This window comes from Lichenostomus cassidix, chromosome 6, assembly GCF_008360975.1.
Source record: "Lichenostomus cassidix isolate B80296 chromosome 6, HeHo_3.0, whole genome shotgun sequence".
NCBI lineage: Eukaryota > Metazoa > Chordata > Aves > Passeriformes > Meliphagidae > Lichenostomus > Lichenostomus cassidix.
Genome location: NC_139487.1, coordinates 32,334,849 through 32,347,472, shown reverse-complemented (window position 1 = coordinate 32,347,472; position 12,624 = coordinate 32,334,849). Strand labels below are relative to the sequence as shown.

The 12,624-nt window shown below is 62.9% G+C and overlaps 3 protein-coding genes across 9 annotated transcripts in view; 2 read left to right on the top strand and 1 right to left on the bottom strand.

Annotated features, from left to right (window-relative positions):
* The window catches only part of ASCC1 (activating signal cointegrator 1 complex subunit 1), a 35,394-nt gene extending 33,596 nt beyond the window's left edge, over window positions 1-1,798 (top strand). For all 7 annotated transcript variants that reach the window (XM_085064387.1, XM_085064391.1, XM_085064389.1 and 4 more), the window contains one exon: window positions 1,036-1,798. In XM_085064387.1, coding sequence (XP_084920513.1) covers window positions 1,036-1,152 — 117 coding nt within the window. In that variant the 3' untranslated portion in view covers window positions 1,153-1,798. The remainder of the gene's footprint in view (window positions 1-1,035) is intronic.
* Window positions 1,799-3,747: 1,949 nt separating this feature from the next.
* Window positions 3,748-9,554, top strand: SPOCK2 (SPARC (osteonectin), cwcv and kazal like domains proteoglycan 2). Its single transcript, XM_085064395.1, has 11 exons — window positions 3,748-4,031; window positions 6,224-6,232; window positions 6,449-6,494; window positions 6,767-6,881; window positions 6,970-7,072; window positions 7,153-7,261; window positions 7,338-7,457; window positions 7,544-7,762; window positions 8,559-8,621; window positions 8,756-8,893; window positions 8,974-9,554. Exons 1-11 carry the CDS (start codon window positions 3,816-3,818, stop codon window positions 9,117-9,119), a joined length of 1,284 nt encoding a protein of 427 aa, XP_084920521.1. The 5' UTR covers window positions 3,748-3,815; the 3' UTR covers window positions 9,120-9,554.
* Window positions 9,555-10,091: 537 nt separating this feature from the next.
* Window positions 10,092-12,125, bottom strand: TYSND1 (trypsin like peroxisomal matrix peptidase 1). The gene is made up of 4 exons (XM_085064381.1): window positions 11,127-12,125; window positions 10,910-11,043; window positions 10,645-10,830; window positions 10,092-10,550 (listed from the first exon to the last, which is right to left on the bottom strand). The coding sequence occupies exons 1-4, from the start codon at window positions 12,098-12,100 to the stop codon at window positions 10,339-10,341; spliced, it is 1,506 nt and encodes a 501-aa protein (XP_084920507.1). The 5' UTR covers window positions 12,101-12,125; the 3' UTR covers window positions 10,092-10,338.
* Between the last annotated feature and the right edge of the window lie 499 nt (window positions 12,126-12,624).

Sequence of the window (12,624 nt, the reverse complement as noted above, 5' to 3'; positions counted from 1 at the left end):
GCCAAATGCCTCTTTGGAGGAGGTGAAGTGCAGCCTTTCAGATGCTAAGTAGGTATTTGGGATTTCAGTCATTCCCTCTGTGGAGGAATTGATGCACCATTGGCTCTAGGAGGATTAATGTGTTGGCTTTGCTTCATGCCTTCTGTAAGGGCAGGAAGGGCTGTGGGACTGTCGCAAGCCCACGCCTGCAGGGACAGATAGAAAATTGAGTAGGAGACAGATGGAATGGACATTTTGGAGATCTCCAAGGTGGGGAGATGTCACTGCACAGGTTCTCTGTGACTCACAGCGCTCTGGTTAAACAGAGCTTCAAAATTAGCATCTCCACGGAGAAGCTTTTCCTGAGGCACAGCTGATGTTCCCAGGTAGAGCAATTTCCTGTGGCTTAATGGAACAGGAGGAGCACTTTACGCTTGGACACGATGCTTTTCCAGCCATAACTTCTTGTAAGAAATTCTGATGTCATTTTTTTGGTCTGCTTCGTAGATTGGATTAATAGGCAGGGACACACCCCCCGGGCGCCGGAGTTGGCTTGCTTTCTTTAATTTGCACTCAAGTCTTCGCCGAACAAAGACGGATTTGTTGAACAAAGCGGGGTCAGTGCTGGGATGAGGAGCCTTGTGCCTCCAGCCTGCTAGTTTGAATTAGGACTGAGCTGTAACTGTTAAGTCCTGTGTCCTGTGGCCTGGATTGGTACAAACCTCCTGGCCTCAATCCTTGCTCCTGCAGAGCCTGCAACCTCGAGAGCCACCCGGGGGTGGTGCCTCCTGAGCGGTGAACAGCCTCCCCACACTCCCTCAGTGACACAAACAGCAAAATAGGGGAGGTTTGAGCAGCTGCTGGTGTAGATAAAAAGGGTTCAAGTGCAGTCTTTAGGGGGGAAAAAATAACATAAAACCTAGTTTTATTTAAAGGCAAAACCAATCGGTGAGTAGAGGCTTTTGACAGGGCCAGCTCCTGCAAGAGCGCCGTAGGCCAGCTGCAGGCTCCGTTTCTCTGGTGCCCTTCAAGTGGTTTTTTATTTCTCCCTTTCAGCTCTTCGAGAACTTCTACTTTGGGGAGGTGCAGCTGAACTCGGTGCATCTCTCCCAGAGGTTCTCCTTGGATGCCTCTGGCTACTACGCGACGTCTGGGCAGCTGTTCTTCTCCTGAGGCAGCTGAAGTGGGTCTGCTCTGTGCGTGATTCCTCAGTGAAACGTTTTATAGGACATGAATCTTGGATGGGAACCCGGGAGCTCCAAGCAGAGATGCCTCGTGACTCCTGCAAAGCATGGGAGCCATAGCATTTCCCTGCAGCTTTTCCCACATGTATTGCCTGCCCTCTCCTTGGGGGTTGCCAGGGTACTTCCTCCTCTTCTCCCCAAAATGCCACAATGTTGCCTGTTTGATGTCTGTGGATTGTTTGTTTTCCAAGAAAACAACTAGAACGGTGGCTTTTGGGGCATTAGCAACGTTTAAACATGGCTGTATTTAGAAGAAGGAAGTTTGTTCATAAAATAAGTATTTAAAATCCAGGAGAGCTTCCCTGGAGCACGATTTAACGATATTGAGGTCAGGCATTGCTTGGATCTCCAGCAGCGTGCCTGTGTGATGTAGATCTCCAAATAAATTAATTCTCTTCAAAAGCAAAGTGTTTATCTCCTGTTGCATTGATAGTTTCTGTAATTAAACTTCCAGCACACAACTATGATAATAAGAAAGCATTGATGGTAACAGCTCTTTCCAGTGACCGTTTCGGAGCATGTCAAAAAACATATGCCTTGTAGGTGGTTTCTCCATTAAAAGCAGCACCAAGCTCTTTGATTCTATTGTGAATCCTTCAGAGATCTTAAGACAACGTTGTTTTTTCCTGTAAATCTCCACATTTGGTAAAAATAGCAACACAGGCCTTCAACTTGCCCTAGGATGAACGCTTTGAAAAATAGAAGGTGCTGGTGCTTGGGTGTTTTGTAACAAAACAGGTGCTGCTGCCATTCCTAGTTTCTTCCATGGATGTGGAATCATGCTGTGCTACAGGTGGAGAGTGTCTCAGCCAGGGATAGGGGTGCTCCAGCAGAGCCCACATGTCCAAGTGATAATTTTTAAGAGGTCTTCATCCATTTCCTCCCTGTATAGCGAGCTGGCTGTGTGGCCATGCACAAACAGCAGTGGAAGTCGTTCAGGAATTGGGATTGCTTTCCTTTTTCCCCCCAAATGTATTGCTGTCTGTGTTGCCTGTTTGCTTTCAAGCCTGCATGCCAGGCAATCAAATCGTCTGTGCTTTTGCTGGGTGCCCTTAGTTGTACCCAATTACAACCATTGGGCTTTTTGTGTCCTTTTCCCTGGAGTCAAACGCCTTTGTGCTCTCCGAAAGCTGCTTTCCAAATGGTTCCCTCAGCGAGCAGAGCACCAGCACATGCTCACAGGGAGGTGCTGAGAGCACTTAACACCGGTTGCTGTCATCTTTCCGCCAGCCTGAAGAGGTACTTGGCAAATCTCATCGGAACAGACCCAGGAGCTGCTCACGCAGCTGCCAGGGAAGGGGAGATGCACCTTGGAAAGCTACTACCTGACGGGTTTTTAACGACTCTCACCAAGAAGTTGAGGCAAACAGATTTTTGACAACTGGAGCATACTCCTCGTCCCACTTGTGTAAACATGTTTTAGTAACAATTCTTTTTGAAGTTGGTTGAATTTCGCTATTAAGCAGCTTATCCTGCTGCTCTAGCCTTGGCACAGCAAAATTCATTTCACACCTCCTTCCCCAGGCAGAATTAAGGATTCTGATCTTTTCCCAGTCATCAGTGGGGTTTGCCGGCAGTTATGCCTCCCATCCTGAGGGTCCTGGCAGGGAGAAGAAAAGCTGGATGTGTGCTGTGGCATCCCCGGCTGAAGCTGTGGAGGAGCTGCAGCTGAGGTGAGTTGACACTTGTTGCCCACCCTGATTTCCTTCTGCTGAGAGGAGGGGGAAATCCAAAAGCAAAACGTGGGGATAGGGGTGGGAGTCTTCCCTGGAGCCCTAAAATGCTGTGCTGGCATGGCTTGATGAAGGGAGACTGCGGAGTGGGCATTGCAGGGAGAGGGGTTGGAGGATGAGAGATGCAGGGTGGGGACATGGCAGGGACAAGGGGCTGTGGGATAGGGGTGCAGTACGGACTGGCAATGCAGGATGTGGGATACAAATGGAGATGTGGAAGGAATGGGGGATAAGGGATGGGTACATGGTAAAAATGAGGGATGTGGGATGACTGATGCTGGATGGGGATGTGGCAGGGGATGTAGGATGGGAGATGTGAGATGGGAACCTAGCAGGGACTGGGGATGCTGGATAAAGTATGCAGGATGGGGGATGCAGAATAGAGATACAGCAGGGACCAAGGAATGGAGGACATCGGATGTGAGATGGAGGCTGGATAGGGAGCAGGGATGCAGGATAGAGGATGTGGGAAGGGGGTGTGTCGGGGATGCAGGTTGGGGATGCAGGTTGGGGACACGGTAGGGAGGAGTAATGCAGGACGAGGAGTGCGGGATGAGGACTTCAGGATGGGGGTGTGGCAGGAGATGCAGGATGAGGGACGCGGGACAGGGACAGGTCAGGGACGGGGGTGCAGGATGGGGACAGAAGGAGGACCGGTGCTGCCGCCGTGCCGTGCGGTGCCGGCGGCTCCCCCGCCCCGGTGCCGGCGCGCAGGTGCGGCGGGCGCGGCGGAGGCCCCGCCCCGGCCCTCCCGCCGGTGCCGCCCGGTGCCGCCCCGCGGCCGCACTCGCCGCCGGCGCCTCCCCGTGCGCACCGCACCGCTCCGCACCGCGCCCGCTCCCCCCGGCGCTGCGGCAGCATGCGGGGCTGCGGCGGGCGCCGCGCCCTGCTGGCCCTGCTGGCCCTGCTCCTGCCCGCCGCCGCCGCCGGCCCCGGGCCCGCCGCCGGCCCCGCCACCGGCCCCGGGCCCGCCGCGGCGGCGGAGAGCCCCGGCAATTTCATGGAGGACGAGCAGTGGCTCTCGTCCATCTCCCAGTACGGCGGCAGGATCAAGCACTGGAACCGCTTCCGAGACGTGAGTCCGCGCCAGCAGCGGGGCGGGGGGGACGGGACGCGCCGCCGGGCACCGGGAGCCCCCTCCTCGCACTCCCCGCCCCGCCGCTGCGGCTGCCGCAGCGCGACCCTCCCCGGCCCCGGCCTCATCACGGGCGCCCAGGGATGCTCGGCGGTGCCCGCATCCCGCCGCGGCCGTGGGCGGCTGCCGGCCCCACTATCCGGGGGGATGCTCGGTGGCCCCGGTACTCGAGGGATGCTCGCCGGCTCAGGCAGCGCCGCCGCCTCCCTGCCCGTCGCCAAAGCTGCGTGGCTTATGCCAATGCCTCCATGACCAGGGCTTGATGCCAAAGCGTCCCTCTCCGGTGACATGGGTGCTGTCCCCTGCACCCTCTTCCCGTGCCCCACATCGGGGTGCAGGCAGGGCCCGCCCGCCTTTTGCGGGGGCTGCGCCGTTGCCTCAAACCCTCGGTAACAGTTCAGCCCATGTCAGGTCACGAGCATCCTCCCGGACTCCCGCTACCCCGAGCTCCGCGGGATGTCCCCGGAGCCACGCGCGGTGCCGCAGCCGGGGCCGGCCCTGCCTCCGTGGGGTGGTGGCCCCTGGGGATGGGGGGGACGCGAGGTAGGGAGGATGAGGATGCAGTCTCTGCCGGAGGAGCGGTGGCACACCGGGCACACCTGGCTCAGGATCCTCGCAAGGGCTTCTCGCTGTTACGCAGCTCTTGCGAACAGCCTCGATGGCATTTAGCTCTAGCCTTTAATTTTATGAGGCAATCGGAGATTTTTCCTGGGCTCGTTTTACACCCTCAGCTCATGTCCCCCAGGGTGGGGGACATGGTTCTGCAGCCCTGCCCTAGGGAGACCCAGGACACCTGCAGCAGCCAAGTGGGGAGGGGGGCACACCCCGAGCCGCCCCCCTACCTCGAGTCAGCCCCTCTGGTCTTTGTTCAGATGCGCACTCGGGTTCACCTTGGCAGCGAGGGTGTAATGGATGAATGGATGGATAGCAGCGAGGGAGATTTGCCCACCGCAGGGCAGGGCGGGGGACACCAGCCCCCAAATAAACCAGTTAGAGGGCAGAGCACGGCGGAGGGTGCAAAGGACAGGGTAAATTCCTCCCCGGAGACCCCTGCCAGCAACACCCCCGCTGGCCGACGCCGGCACTGGGCACCTGGGACCTCGGATGGCTGCGGATGCCCGAGGGGAGCACGTGCGGATGTGCCCCCATGGCACTGAGCATCCCCAGGGGGTTCGGGGCTGAGGGATCCCCACCCCTGGGTGCTGGCAGCACACGTGGGGCCCACCCTGCTGTGGCACGGCTGCCAGGCTGGGGGTGCTGCAGCCCTGCTGGCGGTTAGCGTGGATTAATAAGCAAATCCATGGATTTGTGGGGTTTTCGGCTGAGCAGCACCGGTGGAGGGATGCACGGGGAGGAGGCCGGCGGCCGTGGCGAGACCCGCGCCGCAGGGAGCTGCCGGGCGCCGCAGTGTTACCAATCATGGCACGGGAACGCGGCTATCGATTGCGGTGCAAACATCGCCGTGCCGGAGCGAGACATCCTCTCCGGAGCTGCCTCCCGTGCCGCTGCTTCCAGCTGCCATCCCAAACCCTGCCCGCCTTCCCCGGGGCGGCAGGGATGCTCCTTCCTTATCACAAAGCCCACCCCGGAGCCTCCCGTGGGGCGGGCAGTGCTGCTCACCGGGAAGTTTTGAGTCCCTGCTGCTCCCCCACATCCCCAGGATGCTTTCAGAGTCCTGTGGGAGCCCCTCTGCCTCCCCAGGCAGCAACATCCATCTTGGCCCACTCCTTCTGGGCTCAGTATTGAAGAATCAGGGTGGCAGCACCACGGAGTCCCATAAGGGCCTCTCTGGGCTCCCAGGGGCTTCCTCCACCCGATGCTTTTTCAATCCCTATTCCCTGGCTTTCCCAGCTGGCTCATGGGGGAAGGCTTTATCCTGTATAAAGGCTCTCCAGGGTCACAGGTCTAGAGGCAGAGATGGGGGAGCACACTGGTGGTCGGTGCCAGTGATATCCAGAGCTGGTGACAAGAGCTTTGGGCACCAGAAGGCCAGGGTGCCCCAGTGGGTGACAGGGTGCCTGTCACCATGGGATGGCGCTGGGAGCAGGCCTTTGGGCTACCCCAGAGCTGACGGTGGGCACTCTCTTTCTTTTCTCGGTGCTGGCTGGGCCATCTTGCTGCCGTGCTGCCAGGAGGTGGAGGTGAGCCTCGAGGGGCTGCCGAGGGGGTGACACCCCGCTTTTGGGGGGAGGCTGCTTCCCATCCCTGCCTGCTGCCCTACCACTGCGGGAGATGCCTGCGGGTGTGTGCAGTGGGAGCCTCTCCGGGCCGGTGGCTCCGCGTGAGGTGGTGGCACGCCTGGCCCGGTGTCACCTTTCCCACAACCTGCACTTATCCAGGCTCTCACCGATTTGCAGGATGACTACATCAAGAGCTGGGAGGACAACCAGCCCGGGGATGAAGGTACCACAGGGATGGGGCACAGTGGGCTCCGTGCCAGCCATTGTGGGAGAGTCACGCTTTCTGTTTGCACCCCCCGGGTTTTTCCCTTCCGGCTGGGAGCGGCGGTGCGGCCGGTGCGAGCCGGGAAGCAGCAGCTGGTGCCGAGGCGGCTGCCCGGCTGCAGCTTGAATGGTGCTTTGTGCCGGGCCGGCTGGTGGCCAGCGCTGCCGGGGCTCCCCTGGGGGGTCCCCGCCTGCCCCCTCGCCTCCCCCAGTCCCTCTCTGCCCCCCCAGCCCTGGACACTACCAAGGACCCCTGCCAGAAGGTGAAATGCAGCCGGCACAAGGTGTGCGTGGCGCAGGGCTACCAGCGCGCCATGTGCATCAGCCGCAAGAAGCTGGAGCACAGGTAGGAGCGCGGCGGGGCAGGGACCGAGCCGGTGGCGGGAGGATGGGGGGGCCGAGGCGAGGTCTCAGCACCCTGTCGCCCCATGCAGGATCAAGCCGCTGGGCCCCAAGGCGCACGGGGGCTGCAAGCCCTGCCACGCCGCCCCGGTGGCCGCCGTCTGCGGCTCCGACGGCCACACCTACAGCTCGGCGGTAAGGACAGCGGCACCCGCCGCGGGGAGGGGGCCTTGTGCCCTGTGTCCCCCCGCCAACGTCCCGCTGCCGCCCCGCAGTGCAAGCTGGAGCAGCAGGCGTGCCTGGCCAGCAAGCAGCTGACGGTGCGATGTGAGGGACAGTGCCCCTGCCCGACCCCACACAGCCCTGCCGGCGACAGCAAACAAGGTGAGTGGGATGGGGGGCACCGGGGGACTGTCCCCAAGCTCTGCCCGGCCTGACACTGTCCCACTGGACCCTCCAGAACTGTGCACCGGCCAGGATCTGGCCGACCTGGGTGACCGCCTACGCGACTGGTTCCAGCTCCTGCGGGAGAACGCCAAGCAGAACGGCACCGGCGGGCTCCCCGCCAGCCCCAGCACTGGTACGTGTCCCCACCACGCAGTGAGGGGACGTGGGGTGCTGTCCCTGGGGGGGCTGGGCAGCCACCGGCCTCATCCCGCCCTGCAGCACTGGAGAGGAGTGTGGCGGCCACCTGCAAGGAGGCGGTGGGGTGGATGTTTGCCCGGCTGGACACGAGCGGGGATCTCTTCCTGGAGGCGGCCGAGCTGGCCGCCATCAACCTGGACAAGTACGAGGTGTGCATCCGCGCCTTCTTCAACTCCTGTGACACCTCCAAGGACGGCCGTGTCTCTGCTCCCGAGTGGTGCTTCTGCTTCTGGAGGGAAAGTGCGTCAGGGCAGGGGGGAGACGGTGCTGTGGGGATGGGGGCTGGACATTGCAGGGTCAGGAGGATGCAGCCCGTAGGGCTGGGGGATTCATGTCCTGTAGGATGCATGCCATGGATCAGGGAATCCATGCTGTGGGATGGGGTTGGGAGTGGGGGATGTATGTCATGCGGTTCTGGGGGATCCATGCTGTGGGGGGGGGTGGGGGACATGCATCATGGGATTGGAGTTGGGAGTGGGGGATGTACATCATGGGCTCATAAGGAATCCATGCTGTGGGATTGGGGTGTGTGTGGGGATGTACGTCATGGGGAATCTGTGCTGTGGGATTGGGGTTTGTGGGGGGATGTGCATCATGGGGAAGATAGACGTCATGGGGTTATGTGGAATTCAAGCTGTGGGATTGGGGCATGGAGGGGATGTATGTCATGGGATAATGGGCTATCCTTGCTGTGGGTTTGGAGTGTTTGTGGGATGATTACCTTGAGGGAAGAGGTACACCACAGGGTTTGGGGGGCTGGAAACCATGTTGGGGTGTGTGCTCTGGGTATGGGTAAACACATGGGTAAACATGGGTAATCTTGGGTTAAGGGGGATGTGCATCATGGGGAATACATGCTGTGGGGTCTGGGAGGGATGTACTCCATGGGTTGAGGGGGATACATGCTATGGAGTTGGAGGGATGTACTCCAGGGATGAATGCTGTGGGTTTGGGGGTGCAGACTGTGGGGTGAGGGGTTGCCTGCCATGGGGAGGCTGAACACCCACCCTAAGAGCAGCATGTGGAATTGCTGCAGAGCCGCCCTGTCTCAGGGAGCTGGAGAAGATCCAGATCCAAGAAGCAACCAAAAAAAAGCCGGGTGAGTGGGGCGGACCAAGGCCCTTTTCCCCAGCAGTGCCCCGTGCAGCCGAGCTGGGACAAGCATGGAGCTCCATGGGGGGTTCTGGCACTGCACAAGTTTGGGGGGGGTGGGGGGCCATTGCTTCCCCGCAGGCACCTTCATTCCCAGCTGTGATGAGGACGGCTACTACCGGCGGGCGCAGTGCGAGCCGGGCGGCAGCGAGTGCTGGTGTGTGGACCAGCACGGGGCCGAGCTGACAGGCACCCGCGGCCACGGCAGCCCCGACTGCGGTGAGAGCTGGGGGAGCCCCCGCCAGGGGACGGGGCTGCAGCCCGGGACTGCCCTGAACTTCTGCCCCTCGCCCCCACAGATGAAGCGACGGGGTTTTCGGGCGACTTCGGGAGCAGCGTGGGCTGGGAGGACGAGGAGGAGAAGGAGCCAGAGGAGGCGGGCGAGGAAGGCGAGGAAGAGGAGGGTGAAGCGGGCGAGGGCGACGACGGCGGCTACATCTGGTAGAGGAGCAGGAGAGCCCGGTGGGCGGCACGGCCGGGAGGCAGCCCCCCAGCTGGGGGTCCCCGTGACCCCCCCGCTGCCGGTGTGACATGGGGTGGGTGCTCCCCCCTCCGGCCCCGTGTGGGATGGGGCGTCGGGGTGCTTGCCCGGGGAGGGGGCGAGCAGGGCGGGGGGCCGCTCTTGTGCGAATTTGAGCTTTTTTTTTTTTTTTTGGGTAGAGCCTTGTAGGCCTAGTGTGCTGCTGCGTGGTCTTCAACCGGGCAAACGGCGCTAATAAAAGTGGGAAAAAAAAGGAAAAAAAAAAACCAACAAACCCCCTCATAGATAAGCTGCCCTCCCCCCTCCTCCCCGCAACCCCCTCATGTTGTGCTTGCGTGGCTGCCCCGGCCCCCGGCGTTGTGTAGCGGCTGTGAAATAAATACCCCGTGCTGTGTCAAACACTCGCCGGCCCGTTCCTCCCCCTGACACCCCCCGTGTGCCCCTGACACCCACCGGCCCTGCAGGGGGTCCTGGGGAGGGGGTGGTGGTGGTGCTGTGCCCTCGGGTGAGGGGGCACTGCTGGGCTGGAGGAGTGGGTAGGGGAGGGGTGGCCCACTCACAGTGCCCTGCATTTGGTTCCTGTACTCTGCTGCCCTGAGGCTGGAACTGACCACCCTCCCCAGGGATATGTCCCCTGCCCAGCTCCTGACTTCTCCAGGGATCCCCCCAAAGATATGCCCCCATATGCCCCCAGCTCCTGACCCTTGCCAGGACCCCAAACTAACCCCCTTTCTACAGGGTCTGAAGCTGTAGAAGGACTCAGAACTGCTCTCCCTCCCCATCCTGGACCCCAATCCCAAACAAGACCCCAACCCTATCCTACTCCTCACCCAGAATATCCCTTACAGGACCAACCTGCACACCCAATCCAACCCACACCCCAGCGAGTACCTCCACACACCCCCCAGCCACTCAGCACCACGGGACGCCAGGGCCTCAACTCACAGCATTTATGGCCCCAGGGAGAAAATAAAACAAAAATACAAACCCCAAACCTCCCCAATTTGGAGTCAGCAGCAGCTGTCAAAGGCACTGTGCCATATCCCCTGCCCCAGGGTGCCCATGCTCCACCAGCTCTGTAGGGTCCAGGCACTGACCCCCACACCACTGGGGCCTAAGAGGGGATGTGGTAGCTCCCTCCCTGGTACCTTGGTCCCTGGCACAAGTTTCCCGGGAAGGGGGGTCAGAGCTTGCTGGGGAGTCCTGGCCGCTGCTGGAGCTGCCAGGTTGCCCGCACCCCCTCATCCACCCGGTTGAGCCCAGCGAAGGCATCGGGGTCCCCAGTGCGGCGGTAGCGCGCGATGAGGGGCTGCAGGACGGTGATGGGGATGCAGAAGTTGAGGTGGGGGTAGGTGGCCCCCGCACCGGTGTCCCGGGTGTTGCTGGCCACGATCCCTGTCGGGGAGAGATGTGATGCCCATGTCACTGGATCCGGCCGAGGGACACCCACGGAAACCCCCCACCCACCCATGGGAGACCCCCGGCTTACCCATGAGGCATCCGCTGCGGGAGGAGACGAGGGGGCCGCCGCTGGAGCCCCCGTGGACGGCGCAGGTGGTTTGCAGCATGACAGGGTGCCCGGCCACTGCCACCACGGCCGAGAGGACCCCTGCTGTCACCGAGGGGCCGCACGCCCGCCCCAGCGCCCCGAAACCCACCACGCTCACTTCTTCTCCTGGGGTGAGAGGCAGGAGGTGGGTGCAAGGGGATGATGTACCCCCTTCCCCAACACCCCGTGCTCCTCCATTCCTTACCTGGGAGGAAGGTGTCTGCCAGGCACGGGGGGATAAAGCCTGGCACGCTCTCCTCCAGCTCCACCACGGCCACGTCGAAGGGGGACGACTCCTCTGTGGCAAACACCACACGTCCCCTGAGCACGGCAGCATCCCTAAGGACACGGCAAACGAGATGTCATGACGGGGGACGCGCAGGATAGGGGGGTCAAGGTGGAGGACACACCGCCGCACTCACCGGCCGGGGCCGCCTGCCGGTGTCACATGGAGCGGGGTTCTGGCCTCCACGACGTGCCGGCAGGTGAGGAGCATCCTTGGCGCCAGCAGCACCCCGGAGCCCCAGGTCGCCCCGCACTCCACCAGCGCCGTCCAGCCCAGGGGGTCCTGCCCGCTGCTCGCCGGCACCGCGGCCACCCACGCCGGCACCGGCGGCACCACGACCCCGGCTTCGCCCAGGACAGCGGCGCTGCTGCGCAGGATGGCGGCGAGAGAGCAGAGCAGCGTGAGCCCGACCCACTCGGCGCCCTTCCAGCAGAAGGAGGCGACGATCACGGCTACCACGCGCGGCCCGTCGGGCGAGGGCACGAAGGCGGCGCCGCCCTCGGTGCCGGGCAGGCAGCGGGCATCGGTGAGCACCAGGGCGTTCTCCTCGCCCGCCAGGTTGCTGACCACCCCCCGGCTCAGCGTGTTGAGGAAGAGCTCGGGACACAGGTCTCCGAAGGGGGACCCGCAGGCCAGCAGCGGCTGTCCCTTGCGCAGGCAGCCGGCGCTGGCCCGCGGCGCCCAGCCGCCCTCGGGCGCGTCCAGCCCGGGCACCCGCAGCCAGGCGAACCAGGGCAGCGCCCGCGGCTCGGTGTCCGCCTCCTCCGCGCCCCCGAACCGCCACCGCTCCGCCCGCCCTAAGCCGCGCTCCAGCGCCCGCCGGAACGCCGCGCAGGGCACCAGCGCCAGCAGCCGCGCATCGAGCTCCCGCAGCCCGCCGGGCTCGGCGCCCAGCACGACGCGGAGCTGCGGGCACGGCCGGAGGGCGGCGGGCGGCAGCGCGGCAGGCCCTGCCCAGGCGGCGGGGCCGGCCCGCAGGAACGGGGCGAAGACGGCGGCGTGGCACAGCACCAGCGCGGGGCGGCGGCTCAGCACCAGCCCGCTGCAGCCTCCGCCATCGCCGCCCGCGCCCCGCACCCGCACCGCGCAGCACGGCGGAGCAGCCGCCATCGCCGCCGCCGCGTCCCGCCCCGCCGCCCGCCCCGCGCGCCCATTGGCCGCGCTCCCGCCCCTGCCCTCCCCATTGGCTGGGGCGGGGCGCGCACGTGGCGGACACGCCCCCGCGGGGCCCTCACGGGCGGTGAGGGAGCCTCGGCCCGCCCCGCCTCCCCGAACCCTCGGCCCGCGCCGCCTCCCGGCCTTGCTCCCCGGGACATTCGGGATCCCTGTTTCGGAGCCGCCCGTCGGCTCCCTGAGAGGCTAGGAGCCTTCGGCCCTGGATCGCTGCTCAGCTCCCGCTTCTCCAGGGGATACCGGCACCTCGGCCCAGCGCCGCCCCTCGGTCCCCGCGGCCCCGGCACCGGGACAGGCCCTCACTTCCCCGGGACCCTTGGCCAGGATATCCCATAGCCATGCTCGCTTCCCACCTCACCCACAGCACGAACGAGTACCAAACCTCCATTTCCACCACCGACAGAAGTACCGGGACCGGAGAAACCCTTTGGGAGAGTTAAAATCCCCCAAACACCGGGAGT

Coding starts and splice junctions, on each gene's coding strand:
- SPOCK2 (XM_085064395.1), top strand. CDS start 3,816: ATGCGGGGCTGCGGCGGGCGCCGCGCCCTGCTGGCCCTGCTGGCCCTG. Junction 7,262..7,337: donor TGCCGGCGACAGCAAACAAG/GTGAGTGGGATG, acceptor TGGACCCTCCAG/AACTGTGCACCGGCCAGGAT. Junction 8,894..8,973: donor CCACGGCAGCCCCGACTGCG/GTGAGAGCTGGG, acceptor TCGCCCCCACAG/ATGAAGCGACGGGGTTTTCG.
- TYSND1 (XM_085064381.1), bottom strand. CDS start 12,100: ATGGCGGCTGCTCCGCCGTGCTGCGCGGTGCGGGTGCGGGGCGCGGGC. Junction 10,831..10,909: donor GGCAGACACCTTCCTCCCAG/GTAAGGAATGGA, acceptor CTCTCACCCCAG/GAGAAGAAGTGAGCGTGGTG. Junction 10,551..10,644: donor CCGCAGCGGATGCCTCATGG/GTAAGCCGGGGG, acceptor TCTCCCCGACAG/GGATCGTGGCCAGCAACACC.